Source organism: Aspergillus flavus, chromosome 5 (assembly GCF_009017415.1).
Source record: "Aspergillus flavus chromosome 5, complete sequence".
Taxonomy (NCBI): Eukaryota; Fungi; Ascomycota; class Eurotiomycetes; order Eurotiales; family Aspergillaceae; genus Aspergillus; species Aspergillus flavus.
This window is the reverse complement of record NC_092408.1, coordinates 136,249-151,174: the sequence shown is the minus strand read 5'-3', so window position 1 is coordinate 151,174 and position 14,926 is coordinate 136,249. Positions and strand designations below refer to the sequence as shown.

Here is a 14,926-nt window from a genome sequence, read left to right as displayed (position 1 = left end):
GGCTGTAGTTGTCTGCCTGCCCAGGGTTGCTGTGTCAGGTGATCTATCATCGCTCTTCACTCTTGAATCCTTTCATCTTCCTTCTTCATTCTACTGTTTCTTCTTTCTTCGCCGCCTTAAGCCCTGAAACCCCGTCTAGCTTTATCCCGACGTTTCGTGTCCGTCTACATACTCAAACATTTATTTTCTTTCGATCAACCCTCGATTCTTTCTTTTACCGCTGCAATGCCTAAACGGCCGCGAACTAGAAAGTTCTCACAGCGCCAAACCAGTGATGATGACGCTGTATCGAGCAGAGAAGGTTTGTAATTCTGATAATGGTCGGAGCCAAGGGAGCTAACACAATGCTAGAATCAGCCAATACTCGGTCGTCGCGCGTGTCTGCCAATCCGTCCCAGTCAAGTGAAATCGAGAAAGCCCTGAAAGAATTGAAAAAGACTATCGCCGGACAGAGATCCGCGGCCACTTTTGTTGCGGTGGTACGATCACCATCTCTGGGGCTGGCACCGGTGGCGGCTCAGGTGCAGTGTCAACCTCGCCGCCAGTGAAGGTCTATGGTCTGTTCAGGAAGAGATGAACGCCAAAAAGATTGTCCTTCCCTTGAACCATGCGTCGGCAGATTCTAGCCCTGCTGCTCTGCAGCAGCTTGCATCGGACTGCTCCCCTGCAACCTTTGGAAGGGGTAGTCAGGATATTCTGGACCCCAGCTTTCGACAGGCAGGGAAGATGGAGCCAGCGAACTTCGCAACTACATTCCATCCGGCGGACCTCCGTATCATAACTCTAATCGAAAGAATTTTGCTACCCAGCGTCATCAATGGTAAGGAGAATTCCATGTGGGGTCGCGCAATTCTGCTGAGCTCTACAAATTGAATGTACGTTTACTTGGAGTAGCACCTATTGTGTATAATATCACGGGCGAGCTAATGAGTTGAGATAGATCTACTCTGGCCCCTCAGGACTCTTCAAGAGTCATGTGGACACACCACGATCGGTCAGACAGGTGGGGTCCTTTGTTGTCTGCCTCCCAACCGCTTTCAGAGATGGCAACCTTCTCGTCCGTCACCGGGGCAAACAGGTGGATTTTGACTGGGCCCCCAAAAGTGCAACCACCATTCAATGGGCTGCTTTCTACAGCGATTGCTCCCATGAATCAAGACGGTCACGGAGGGGGATCGGCTGACGTTAACCTATAACCTTTACGTGACGAAGCCAGAACCTGCATCATCTAAAGTCATTCCGAGTTCCTTGGTAGAGCCGTGGACCCTTACAATCTATGGCCAGCTCGATGCACTCCTCCACAATCCTCAGTTCCTGCCTAACGGTACTTTTGGATTCCAAACTAATCCATTCATGGCTAACTTGCATAGGTGGAGTTCTTGGGATCTACTACGCTCATGCATATGCCCATATATCAAAGGTCGCTAACACCAACCTCCCACTGACACTTAAAGGCTCTGATCTGGTTTTATACTCTGTTCTTCACGCGTTAGGTGCGACAGTAAGTATCCAGCCCGTGCTCGAGGTCGACAAAGGCGATTATAACTGGGGCCACGGTCTTGAAACTGAAGATGGCGAATTGGTTGGAGAGCAACTCCATCCTTACCACCAGTCATCCTCCAGCACGGAGTATGACCCTTTGGATCAGGTCAGTGTCCCATGTTACTATACTGCACATCCGTTATCATATACCCGGTCTCATATGGCTTTGAGATTATTCGCGACGAATGGCCTCACAGCAAAATGACGGGGATTACGTGGTTAACATCACAGAAGCACTGGGAGCAAGCTCTAAGATATGTTGCGTACGGGAATGAACCCTCGGTAGAAACCAGCTACTCTACGGCCGCTATCTTTGCTACGATTCCTAATTGGAATAAGCGATCCTCCAGCCAATAAGGAGCAGGTTAGATGAGGAAGGTGAACGAGGATCGATACGGTCCAGGTGGGAACACGAGCCAAGCCCGCCATTTCGGTGTGAGAATTGCGTGAGGGCACAGGTGAAGCGCATTAGTGGTCTACCTTCGCTAGTTAGGAATTTGGTGAACATCAGATAAGGTACTAGGAATGGATCTAGCTGCTAGTGACTTGCAAGAGCTTTTCCTTTATTTACTACCCCTTTATGATAGAAGCAGGCTCTATGGACTATCATAAGAAAGCAAAAAAAGACGAAAAGATATATCTGCACAGCAAAGAAAGAGGTAGATATTCTTTTGGGTCGTCATGCTACTAGGTACCGGAATTCATGGAGGCTTTCCTTTGAGGTATTTGGTGGAATTTGGCGTTTGTTCATCGCTCCCCGTCATTAATCTCGACTACTAGCCGTTTCATTCAAGATTATGTTAAATCTAGAGCGGGCTGGAATTCGGCTATTTGACATATGTCTCTTTAAGGAAAGTTTGTCCATCTTTCCTTGTCTCAGGCGCACTGTCTTTGCTAATATGTCTTCCCCAGACTCAGAGCCAATTTACTTTTTGTGGCGAAATAAGCAGTAGGATAGTCACAGGAGTCCATTACTTCTCTCCGCTGTCAGAATATCGGGGACTACGAAGGCCGAGTTCACCAGCCGTATTGCAACAGGTTTATGGTGTTCGAGGGTCTTGAAAGGTATAAAAGTGCAATGGTATCATAACAATTCATTTCCTGTATAGCAATATTAGGTCGAATGCTATTCTATACTGTACCCCACGAGCCCTTGGTATCGCTACATGCTCCCTATTCTCCACCCTGACGACTGTTTTCGTTCCAAAAGCTCAGATTAGCTTGTTGTCGCAGAATACCATACATGGCACTGCTATCCAAGCATTCCCCACCATACTCTCGTGCTGCTTTCATGTGCTGATCGACTAACTCAAGTCCAGGTAGTTTGAAGTCGTGCTCTCCGGCCAGTGAAAGTGCATGTTTCGCGTCTTTGATAGCCAACGAGATGCCAAATCCCGGTCGTGTATCCAGTGGTGGTGCATATATTCCCGATGTCAATCTTATATGAAGTTAGCCAGGCTAGATATAACAGGGTCAAAGTGATAGTGCGTGACTCACCTTTTGGAGTAACCCCCTGCAATAGGGCCAAAAGACTCCGTGATCAACTGCTCCATTGCTTCGGTCCCAAGACCTGTTTTTTCTGCAAAGACCTGAGCTTCGCCAACCGCCTCCATCAATGAGAGAGTTATAATATTGCTATCCGGTTAGTTTTGGTTCAACAGGAGCCCGGGACTATTGGGTAAAGCGACCTACCCGCCAATCTTGAGCAACGATGCATTCGACGCATTCTCCCCACAGTTGATAAGCTTCCTTCCCATGACATCGGCAATATACTTCTCCACAGTAAGACAGGCGGACTCGGGGCCGCTGATTGCAAACACAAGACCTCCAGTCGCTGCGACAGACGGACCACCGAAAACGGGAGCGGAGAGAAGGACAGCCTCATGCTTCGCCAAGTCTGATGATAATTTCTTAATTGTGTCCGGATGGACCGTTGAGCAGTCCACGAAGATCTTGTTTGACAGGTCTGAGCCACCCGCAAAGGCAAGCTTCATGAGTCGTTGAAGAACGTCGTCATTTGGTATCTAGTACATGTCAGCTGCTGACAGACACTTTCTTGGGGAGGGGGTGGTAGCTTACCATTGTAAAAACGATGTCACATCGTCTTACAAGGTCAGTAAACTCGGTGGTAGGTACAGCACCGAGAGATTTGAGTGTATTTCCGGCACTCAGTGTTCGATTGGAGTATATCAATGGGCGTTCGTGGTTATTCGCGAGATGTCGTTGTAGATTCTCGGCCATCGGACGGCCCATGGACCCGAGCCCGTACTTTGACAAATTAGCCACTAACCACCCTTAGATACGGTGTCATCAATCTCTTACCCATCCGATTTGCGGTTGATTTAATTCCATATTGCAGCTGTTGAGGAAAATTGTTTAAGTTGAAGTACGCGGAGGAGATGTAGACGAACATTAGGGCCTATTTTATAGCCCCATGGGATCACAACCCTTTCTCGGCCGGTTGACCAAAAACCGGACATTTAATTGAGTCATCTCAAGATACGAGCGCAATCTATGGACCTTTTCTCGGATCCCAGCCCCGAAGGCTACGGAAGACTCCCGAGCCCCACTACGCTGGTGGATATGATGAATGGATAACAGCCGATAACAATCAAATATTGAGTATGGTTTAAGATTAGATGCAGCATAAGCAAAACTAGCAACATAAAAGCAAGTTCTTCCGCAATTCACTCCAGGAGAAAACGCCTGATGTTTTCTAGTCCATGAAGATCTCCATCAATGGTATCGGCCAGCTCCTTCGGAACCCATCCTTTAGTATAACTTCCTCCAAAGTCAATCAGATATGCATCCCCATTGGGATCAATGAGCACATTGGCTGCTTTTGCATCCCCCCAGATAATATTATGCGTGTGAAGCTGTTTCACCGTGTGAGCAATCTGGTCGAACCATTTTTGCCGAGATCCATCATACTGGGGATGGAAACATTCAAGTGTAGACCCAAGACGATTGATGTATGATAAAAGGAGCCCCATAACTTGTCCATGGCCATCTTGGACCAAGCCATCAAGCCGACACGTGCGAACCGTGTTGTCGAGTTTAGCCATATGAATCTTAGAATATGCAATGAGCTCTTTTAGGACTGATCTTGTATGGCCTGTATAGACTAACTTGAGGAAGCTGGGGTTTGATCGCCCGGGAATGAACACCTTACGGGGTCTCCCTGACAATGCAGTCGAATCTGGATCGATCGGAACCTGGACTTCACTGGGACGGTAGACGGGGAACATTGAATAATCAAGATGTTGAACGGACGGCAAACACGCTCCAATATCCTGGAGCTTCAAGCCTTTGCCGAGGTAAACAGGCACCAAGGTTTCTTCCACCACTTGCACCGTGTAGCTGAACTCTTCCGCAAAGAAACAATCATCGAGTGTGTACTGCCGGCTCGTGTCTAGAGGAGTAACTTTGCGGAAAATGGGCAGAAATGGCTGCAGGATCCATTCAGACATTTCCTCGAGTGGGTCCCCCCATTCGTCGTCTACTGGGTCAGGAATAAATTCTGGATCTTGACGTTGGATCTGCCGAAGGTATTCTGCAAGTAGGGCAGGGGAGCTTTTGAAATTTGTAGCAAAGAGATCAATCTTGAAAAGTTTGTCAGACACGAACACATTCAACTGTGTGTCTGTGTTTTTGGTGCTTGATACAAATGTATCAACCGCGTAAAGAGGCCGTTGCGCCGCCATGGCTTGTCAATGAAGTAGAGGCAAGACAAAGCTTATGAGGGGATAGTTGCACACAGTGCAAGGAGAAGAAGTAGAGACTAGTAAATCGAGTTTTCAAACAGGTAACTGTAATCATGACGAATGAATGAGGGAGACGCAACATACACAACCATGGACTTCTGCCTACGGCACAAACGCGAGTCTCCGAGTCCAGTCCAGCAGGACCGCTTTGGAATACCGAGTAATACTAAGGGATGTTCATCTATGAGGAGAACTGCTGTCGAAACACTATGGAATTACGGTATGCGTGATGATGATTATTCCATTCCTATATGGCAAGTACCTGCGCCCCCCTAGAAATCGCAGTTCGATTAATATAAAGTAACGCCCAGAAAACAAAGATCAGTGCTAGATACAAATAGCAGTAACACCGGCATATAGAAAGGTAAGTAAGTGAGAGTTAGAAATTTCCTGAGAACCAAAAAGATTCGGAGTGAAGTGAAGTGGTTACTAAAAATAGAAACAAGTAAAAGTTGAGTAAATAAACGAAATCTCACAACAGTGAAAAAGCAGAAGTTAGACTACATATTCATTCTGTGTATAGCGATCTTCGAACTCTTTCACCAGCTCATGAGCATCTGTCAGTTGCTCCGCACGGTACCACCGATTATACCTGTCAGGCCATCCCGAATATTTCACCAGGTATTCCACCGTCGTGTTACCCTTATTCCTGCCTCGCAGTTGAGCAGCTATCTCTGCCCCTATGGCCTCCGGTTCATAGGATCGATATTTATTGTTAGGCCCCTCGTCGTTTCGTTCTATCAGTACTTGGAACGTATTCTTAGGATACTATATATAACCTGAAGATATATTCGCAGCGGAGCTGCCAGCCCGAATCTGTATATAAGACAGTGCGGTGTCTCGGTGGTGACTGACTATATTCAATGATTATATACTGACTAGGTATTCAAGCGCTTTATAATATTCTACTGCTGATTTTATAGATACTATGGTATAGCGGAAAAAGATCTCTGTCATCTGATTTATAATTTCCGACGCACCGTCTGTTTACAAATACTATACCGTACAGTATATTATGTATATATTTAGCGTTGAAAAGGTATTCTTCTATAATTCTCCTAGAAACTTGGAATTGTGATTAAAATAAAATAATAAAAATCCCTAGTTCTCGATCTGGAGGCCCTCAAGTAATGTATCTGCCTATTAAACCATGTTCTAGTTATAGTATCCGGTAATAGAATTTCATGCGCCTCCTAAACTTATCTATTATAAATATTATCGTATTATAACGCCCATCATCCAATAATCTAAGGATCAGATCAATTGTTATTGTATAGAAAGGCCAATCGGGTTTGTCCCGTAGGGTCGGTGTCGCCGTTTTCTTCCGGAGGCAGTCGGGGCAAGCCTGAACTATTCACATAACAAACACACACAACGCGATTGTAGACAACTACAACATGCAAACAAAGAAAACAGGGGCAACAGAAAAGGTCACTAAAGTGGATCAAGGAGCGCTCGATAATCCAGGAAATTTCTCCTGGAGTCTGCATCGTCACGAATCGTTTTATGCTAAAAACAAAGAAAACTCATAAACTATTCGGGAAGCTGGGATCGAAACATTACAATATGGCAGCAGCGCTGAACATACTGCGTGGAAAGAATACAGTATTACACTGAGTCTTCCTTCCATTGTTGCATACACTTTATGGTCCCAGCGCACTGACTTCTAAACTGGCCACATTCGTACCAAACAATGCCCAGACACCCCACGATACCGGTCATCAGTGCTCTCTTGGAACTGGCTGACCGGTCGCATGGTCGGATATCAGTGACATGGTGGCCAAACCAAGGTCTTTCGCAATCGAGACCTTGTTGACGACACCTGCAATAAGTCCTTGCCTCTCTGCAAAAGTAACAGCGCCTGCGATGAGGATGTCTGAGAAGATGAGACGGCCTACAATAAGAGAAGTTTAACATACGCACTTAGTACCCTCTTACTCCACCAGACTCCAGGTCGCCTGTAACTGCGCGACTCTTGCCGTGTCGGCGTTGATCCCCTGCGCATATCCTTGAGCCCTCTGCCCCAGCTGTGCTCCCTCGACACCCCAAGGTGTTTCGAATCTGTGCGGGATTCCGGCCGCCCCATAGCTAATGTGGGGATTATACATGGAAGCTGTCATCCCGTTCATATTGTAATAAAAGGACGAAGAAACGTTGTACATCTTTTGCATATCGAGGTTGAACCGCGCCATCGAGACAATATTCCGCATTTCTGGGACCGTTTGTTCATAGATGGTCCTGCGATATGCGGCAAACGCCATAAACGAGGCCAGATCGCGTTTGTCACACGCCTCAGCCCACTTGCGGCGCATTCGAGGCGAGTATAAGTCACAGTGACTCTCACCCGGGATGATTTGAGGCGAGAGGGGGAGCTGTTGAGCGAGCTCGCTGTCACGAACGACCTCCTCGTAGCACGCGAGACAGATGCGGCAGTCGTCCGTGCCATACCATTTCTGATTTGTCACCAATTCAATCCCCGGACACAGAGGAAGGTTACATAACCTGCTAGTAAAATCTACAAATCCGGAAAATGTGCAAGTGATCAATGCCTCATCTAGTCTCGGCGCGTAGCTCAAAAACCGGAGACTGCCAGGATTCAGATCACAGGAGGTTTCGACTGTCCTGGGATGCTGAACTCGCCTGAAGAATATGTCTATCCCGTGTGGCTTGAGGAAACCTACATAGCAGCTCTGGCAGACGTCGAAGTTGTCGATGCCTTGATTAAGTTGGTACATCTGCGCACCAGGCTTTGTCTGCGAGCTACAAGGAGGAGCTTGGACATATTCTATGATTGTGCGTCGCCATAGTGAAAAGTCTTTCCGCTCAAGCGCCTCATGCCAAATAACCCGTGCCTGCCAGAAGCCAAGAATGCATTGCTGTTGCCTTGGCGGCTGTCTCAGGGGTTGGAAGTGGGATTCAAAGTCGGTCTTACTCGCAAAGTCGCGGTAGCAGCGCTCGCAGACAGCAATTCCCAGGGCTCGATCGCGAAGCTCGTACCATTGCCGTGAGGAGCCGCTCATTACTCCCCCATTTTTCTCGCATTCCGGAAGCGCCAGATGACGTGCAGCTTCGGCAGAAAACTGCGGCCACGCTGGAGTATTCGTGAGGAATCTTCGAATGAAATCTATAGCAATGTCACACGCCCATATTTGTCCCTGCGGTTGCGTCTCTCGATGTTGTTCGAACTGACCCTGTAAAGCCGTACCCGTGACTACATCCTCATAGCAAGCCTCACATGCGATAAAAGAAGGAAGTCTGCTGTTGCCTTTGGGGCTATACCACTTCACGTTTTCCGATCTCCCGACGCCTTTTGTCCCATCACAGTTTCTTATGGCGGCGCGATGACGAAAGAACCACAACAGCTCCTTAACACTGCCTGATTGCAAGGCTCGGGGCCATAAATGGTTTTCAATACGAGGTGAGCTGAAGAGACAATGTATGCCAGCACCGGCGGGCGAGACCCAAGGGTGGAAGCTTGCTTGCAACGATGAGCCCCGAATATTCTTCTCGTAGCAGTACGTGCAAATGCGGAATTCTGGGGCTTCAGGTAAGATATACCATCTACCGGAGCACATCAAGTTATAATTCGTGGAGGGACACTTTTTCAAAGTAAACTTTGCGGGCGGGTTATACTGCATGCTTGGTCGCGATACAGGGACGTCAGAGCGTGTCTGGTCCCTGTGCTCGGGATCTGGGTAGGAGCTGCGCACAGTATTGCAGTCAATCGATGCTGATGCCGATGGCAAGTCCTCCTGGCGACACTGTGTCGTCGGCGAGCGTCGTTGTTTGGAAGGAGGGCGGTTCGAGAACAGTGGCGGTGGCACTGGTCCACTATACGATGCCTGCCGCTCATGTGGCTGGAAATCATAGGCAGGTGGTGGCGTGGGCATGTTGTTTCCAATGGACTCACGACTCTGTCGCCATACGTCAGGCTGCGATGGTACCGAAGCCTGGTTCTTGTTGTGCTCCGCGGGAGACGTATGGGATGGGTCACGGTAGTTATTCTGGGAGGGAGACGCCTGCGACGGAGGTGGCGGAAACCAAGGACGAGAAATTGAAGGCGTGGAACTAGCCTGTGGGGTCCCCTGGAGGGATGTTGACTGCCTTCGAGGCCAAGGCTGCGGTCGCTGTTCTGCATGACATGGAGCGGGAAAATGGGTCACTTGTTGGGGGGTGGCCTCTCGTTGATATGGAGGCGGCGGAGGATACACTGCCCCCAGACGTGGAGCGGTGCTTTGCGAGTTATCTCGCGACATCCGAGGAGGCAATGGTGGAGGACGATTGTCTTCTGGAGGTCGCCGAGGCGGAATTGGCGGGGGTGCGTTTAGGGCGTATTTTTTGGGGCGATATGGGAACTCCATGCTAATTCTTCAAGTGAGCTCTTCTATGCGACGAACGAGTCGAAGGTGGAAGTCAGACAACTAGCGACGTGAGAGAAGCAGTAAGGCTGTATATATGAGTGGTCATGAAAGGAAGAGGACCGATGTCAACACAAATCTCACGATCAGCCTCACTACCGAAGCGGGTCTCATCGGGGAATGATGCTCGATCTGGGGATAGTCTATGCGGGAGGCTGCAGCAAAGCCTGGGTTAATACGAGAAAGCCATCCTCTTGATTGACCAGGTTTCTGCTTCGCCCCATTCCGTCCCTTTCTCATCCGGGGTTCGCTTCTATCCATGACTCTATACGTCAACGAAGATCGGCACCGGCTGGACATTCTTTTCTTTTGGTGTTGCTGAAATGGGCCGGGTATAACGCCATTCTCCAGGAGAAGCTGTGTTCACCTCCCGACGATCTCACTTGGATCGAGGCTGCGTGTGGTTGTAATTCGACGCTGATACCCTAGGAAACCCGTACTCGCATCCTCTCTGGTATAGTGGATGTTGCGTCCCATACCGGGTAAGCATGAGAAAGCCGGCTCCATCGCCATACCCACCCGCTGACCCTAAACTCACACTCGTCACCTAAATACCATGAGCTCGCGTGAGCGCTGGACAGGGTATGTTAAACTGCAGGAGGAAGGATAGATTTCAACAGGCTTTGTGCGGGTTGCCCATCGGCGGGTTCCATCACGGCTCACGGTTCACGGTTCACTAGCCCTCGACGGCAAGAATGCCGTACATACAGCTTTTCCGCCGTGTATTAGTGATTGCGTTGCATAAGACGATTGAGAATTTCGTAGCGTACCTGCTTGTCAAGACTTTTCCCGTACATGGTAAGAGGCTTTCGTGATCAAAGTCTGCGGTACGGCCGCGTGAAACAACACGGACATCTCGTTCGGTAGTTGATGAGATACAAGTTGGAACCAGAAAAGAGGACAACTGTCAGATGATATTGATCAAAAGTCTCAGAGCCGTCGGTCGTTTTCGTGGTTTTGACCCGTGCTCTCGACCCACTGGGATCGGCCCCTTGATATTCGATGCGAGTGAGTTTTCATACGGCCGTTCCGGGGGAAAAAAGACCGAAATCAACACCATCAGGGCAAATAATCACAATGACCGCTTCATAGTCATGTTCCAGAAGAGGGACTCAAAGAAAGATTCGTTGTTCATCTCTAGGAAGCTTGTTCCTGTGCTCGATAGTCGAGCGAGAGTTCAGGGGAATGCCGGGAGACTTATTATTATAAAGCATAGGCTTCGTGGGATCGATAGAAGTGGACCCCAGGTCAAGTCAGATACTTAGCTTTGCTGCCATAATGCTAACTAATAAATGACGGATGAAAGGATTAAATGGCATGGAAACTTTTATGCAGGTGAGTATTCCTCTGCGTTGGTCGTTTGATCTCCACCCTGGCCGATGGAATGTAACGATAGGTTAACTAGTCCTTCCCAGGTCAGTTAGTACGATGTCAGGCTCATCAGAGAGCCACTGCGAGACCGCTGATTGGTCAGATACTATTTCCATTGCTGGATGGAATCGACCCTGGCGCGTCGGATAGGATCATGGGTACCATCGAGGGGACACGTAGCGCAGCGACTATGGTTTTCCCTGAGCCGTTTCAGATGAGCAAAGACATGCTTACGGAGTATCACGCATATACCGAGAAACATGTAGACCCCGATGAGCGAGTCGACGGTCATGTTGGCCCTTGCATGGGCTCTTTCTACGTTATCGGTTAGATGTGATCCACACACTAAATGGGTCCCTCACAACCTTCTGCCACTTCTCAGCCGATATACGATGGATGGGCAACACGAGAAGTAGGGCACATATCCCAAGATGAAAAGTCTATTCCGTTGAACCCCGGTCTGAATCTATTCACCCGGGGGTTTCGAGCGAAGTTTATCTGCATCAGGGCCACGCATAAAGAACTCTTCTTTTACGACAATGAACCACCCAGAACGTCGAAGGAAAGACCCAGATTCAAGGGAACAAGGAAGAAACGATGCAGGAACCCAGTTCGAGTTTGTCTTGGAGAAGGACCAGCCTGGTATTCGCAGTCATGCAATGCGACAATTTTGGAGGCAGAAACAAGCTATCGCAAAGGAAGATCCAAGCGATGTAACTTCCGCCGGCCGCCGTCTTTATCCCCGCACATTAATGCCGAATGATGGCATCCAAACCTACAGTCAGTTTGAGGGGCTGAAGGAATTCCGGCAACAGATGTCAGCTCTCCAACCAAAGGACCACGGGGCAGGATCAGCAAATGCAGGCAAAGGGAATGCGGAGACTTTGGGTATCCCAGCCCAGATCTTGTCTGGAATCCGTCATGCTCTAGAATTTGTCAATTGCGACCCTTTTCATACCTTTCCAGTGACATTAACAGCGCAACATCGCAAGCTGCTATACCACTGTAAGTATATCAGATGGAGGAAGGAATTCAGCACGGTCGGCATCGAGGATTTATAGCTATGACTGACATTGATAGGGCTGAGTACGCACACCAGTGGGATGTCTGTCGCCCTTCCCCACGCGGCTTTCGATCCCATCAGAGAGGTTTGGCTACCACTGGATCTGTCAAACAGCGCCTCCTTCAACGCAACAATGGCGCACGCAGCAGCCCATTTGGCCTACCTTCACGGTGAGCTCGCCTCGCCTGAAGCTCTCCGATACAAAACCGAAGCCATCAGTATCATCACAAAATGGCTGGATGATCCTGAGCAAGCGCTGAGAAACGAAACCCTCGTTTCCGTAGTACGTCTATTGATGTTCGAGGTACGTGTCCGGGCCGAGTATGGCGGCGATTACATCTTATATGATTCAAGGCATGAGGAATCATTTGCTTTGTGATTCTGTTGACAGTTCCCGCCATGTGCAGAAATACTGGGGAATAGATGGCCAGTGGGAAGTCCATCGAGATGGACTGCAACGGCTCATCAATGCGAGAGGCGGTCTTTCTGCATTGCGAGGGGACTGGCGTGTGGAGCTCGTTGTGTTTTTGTGAGTCTTCCTGTCCGCCACCTAGAGTCATGGCTTTTGGGAAAAGGAAACCTTGGAGACTGACGCACGCCAAACGGAATCATCTACCAGTGCCTTCTTCATTGCAGGATCACCGCGATGTGAGCCAACCACGCATGTATGGGAGCTATCAGATCACTTCACACCGACTGCCCTTCACCCAACGCTACAATTAACGGTTGACCGGCATCGATCAAAGGTGGTAGAGAGCCTCCAGATATATCCAGCCGTATATGATGCGACCATCCTGTTATACAACTCTTTCCACCAGGCTCCCGAGCCTGAAATACTCGCAGAACCTTCAGAGTTGTCCACTCGACGGTTGAAGTGCTTGGTGTTCCTCAGTGTCATTTTCCAGGAATCAGTTTACTCCTCGGTCTCAACACTCGGCGGGGGTTTCAACATAGACTGTTCTTTCACCAACCAGTTAGTCGCGTTGGATGAGTCGTTGGCAAAGTATCACCATCGGTGGCAAGGCGAGGTTGACATACTCCATGCAATTCTCTTCGGTGACTTTTGTGATCTGAATCACCGGCACGAAACCCCGGAGCTCGACTTTGTTATACGGCTCTCAGACAGTCTGGGTCAGCTCAGTCAGCACGCTCGCAAAGCTATTGGGCAATGTCTCCTGAACATGCTCTTGGAAGAGAAATGAGTGATGACACGACTAACACAGCAGCGCCACTGGATCGAATCTTGCATCGGCTACTTTTCTATCCAGTCAATGGCAAGTGTGTATAAGATTTTAGAGTTATTGCATATTACCCAGAGCAATCACCATTACCGCCACCTTGCTGTCTGTCATATAGGAAAGCTGTAGACGTGGAGGCCAACATGAGAGGTCTTGGCAAACCCTTCTCCAATCCGGGACTAGTTGAGTTTTTTAAGGGTTTTCCCGCCACAGGGTTTCTGTGGGTTCAACCCTCTTTCTGACCAAATCTGGTAGTACTAATCAACCACTCAATATCAGTCTGTTGAAAAGGGGCTGAGATTCCCAAGACAAGAAAGGAATGATCAACAGCAACCTAAGTGCTTTCTATCTCGTTCTGCTTTGGGACATACCTGCCTAGTCCTCTGCCCTGTTTTTCTTCGATTCCCTTGCCCTCGACGCTCTTTTACGACGGGCAGTATTTGCCACCTTTCGAATTCCCTGAGTTGCTCAAGACCATAGGAACCATACCTCTTATAAGCGGGAGAAGAACGGCAACAAAGTAAAGGAAAAAAGGATACGGGCTAGTTGAAGCAGACTGGACAAATATTCTGCATGATGCCTTTTTCACGTGTCCTAAATTCTAAGCTTTGCTACACAGAACCTGCACCATTGCATGGACGTCATGTATCTGCAGAGCGATATAACCGAATCAAGAGATCAATATATGGCGATCTTCTAGCATCATGAGGAGCAATACCGTCACGTACTGACTGATGCTGGGTGGTAGACACTAATATCCGATCCCAGAATGACCTGCCATTTCATGCAACAGGGGATGCCTGAATCTCACCTTCCTGGCAAGGAAATATGATATACGTTGCACAGGCCCATGTTGCGGAATGTCCTATTTCAATTAGGGGTACCAGAACTCTTTTCCAAGACGAAAGTTTCTTTCTCCTCTTAACTTGCAAGCCCTTCACTGTCAGAGCTTTAAAACAAAGTCTACTGTACCTAGGCAGGGTTATGATTTGCTGCTGTTATAAAGAGCAACATTGCAAAGCAAACTGGGAAGCGCAAACCTGGAATGACGGCAGGCCGGGGTCAGACCTTCCAATATAAGGATACACAAGAACCTGCCAATGTCTCTTTCACGATCTCAGCATCTGCAACAGAATTAGAAGGACCGGGTCTCGCAGGCATACTTGCAACGAAGCGTTCACAACTGCTACTCACAAACACACTCACCACACGCTTGAGTTCGCTTTTCTTTGTAGTGATAATGTTATTCATATTTCATATGGTAGGTTGTCAGTGCCTCCACTAAATCATTAGGTCATCACTGCGTTCTAGTCTCACTTGATAGTTCCCCGTTTTCAATGCCTTAACTCTACCATCATTGCTTTCGAAGACATGAATTGACAAGCTTTAGTCTGCGCCCTAATACAATGTGTCAGTCTCGATTAGTTGGATCTGCCATATGCTGGCTGCCAAATCCATTAAAACCAGTTCCCAGCAATCCCACCGGCGTGAACTGCTGTTTTCACAACGGACCTGTCACACTATCGTATA

The 14,926-nt window shown here is 48.5% G+C and overlaps 5 protein-coding genes across 5 annotated transcripts; 2 read left to right on the top strand and 3 right to left on the bottom strand.

Moving 5' to 3' along the window:
- Positions 1–225: 225 nt before the first annotated feature.
- On the top strand, positions 226–2,511 carry F9C07_2257993 (uncharacterized protein; the record flags this gene model as incomplete). The annotated part of the gene is made up of 6 exons (XM_071510133.1): positions 226–301; positions 352–479; positions 568–820; positions 1,217–1,324; positions 1,371–1,648; positions 1,714–2,511. The coding sequence occupies 6 exons, from the start codon at positions 226–228 to the stop codon at positions 1,897–1,899; spliced, it is 1,029 nt and encodes a 342-aa protein (XP_071364184.1). The 3' UTR covers positions 1,900–2,511.
- Positions 2,512–2,612: 101 nt separating this feature from the next.
- Positions 2,613–3,951, bottom strand: F9C07_2284266 (3-hydroxyisobutyrate dehydrogenase). The gene is made up of 5 exons (XM_071510679.1): positions 3,865–3,951; positions 3,622–3,810; positions 3,235–3,566; positions 3,040–3,177; positions 2,613–2,980 (listed from the first exon to the last, which is right to left on the bottom strand). Exons 1-5 carry the CDS (start codon positions 3,892–3,894, stop codon positions 2,716–2,718), a joined length of 954 nt encoding a protein of 317 aa, XP_071364183.1. The 5' UTR covers positions 3,895–3,951; the 3' UTR covers positions 2,613–2,715.
- On the bottom strand, positions 3,952–5,246 carry F9C07_2284265 (uncharacterized protein; the record flags this gene model as incomplete). The annotated part of the gene is made up of 1 exon (XM_041286250.2): positions 3,952–5,246. The coding sequence occupies one exon, from the start codon at positions 5,244–5,246 to the stop codon at positions 4,230–4,232; it is 1,017 nt and encodes a 338-aa protein (XP_041147065.1). The 3' UTR covers positions 3,952–4,229.
- A 1,994-nt stretch (positions 5,247–7,240) lies between these two features.
- On the bottom strand, positions 7,241–9,444 carry F9C07_2222206 (uncharacterized protein; the record flags this gene model as incomplete). Its single annotated transcript, XM_071509735.1, has 2 exons — positions 7,241–9,262; positions 9,301–9,444. The coding sequence occupies 2 exons, from the start codon at positions 9,442–9,444 to the stop codon at positions 7,241–7,243; spliced, it is 2,166 nt and encodes a 721-aa protein (XP_071364182.1).
- A 2,190-nt stretch (positions 9,445–11,634) lies between these two features.
- On the top strand, positions 11,635–12,750 carry F9C07_2203513 (uncharacterized protein; the record flags this gene model as incomplete). Its single annotated transcript, XM_071509562.1, has 3 exons — positions 11,635–12,100; positions 12,176–12,462; positions 12,550–12,750. 3 exons carry the CDS (start codon positions 11,635–11,637, stop codon positions 12,748–12,750), a joined length of 954 nt encoding a protein of 317 aa, XP_071364181.1.
- Positions 12,751–14,926: the final 2,176 nt, after the last annotated feature.

Coding starts and splice junctions, on each gene's coding strand:
- F9C07_2284266 (XM_071510679.1), bottom strand. CDS start 3,894: ATGGAATTAAATCAACCGCAAATCGGATGG. Junction 3,811..3,864: donor ATCAACCGCAAATCGGATGG/GTAAGAGATTGA, acceptor AATTTGTCAAAG/TACGGGCTCGGGTCCATGGG. Junction 2,981..3,039: donor GCAGGGGGTTACTCCAAAAG/GTGAGTCACGCA, acceptor ACTTCATATAAG/ATTGACATCGGGAATATATG.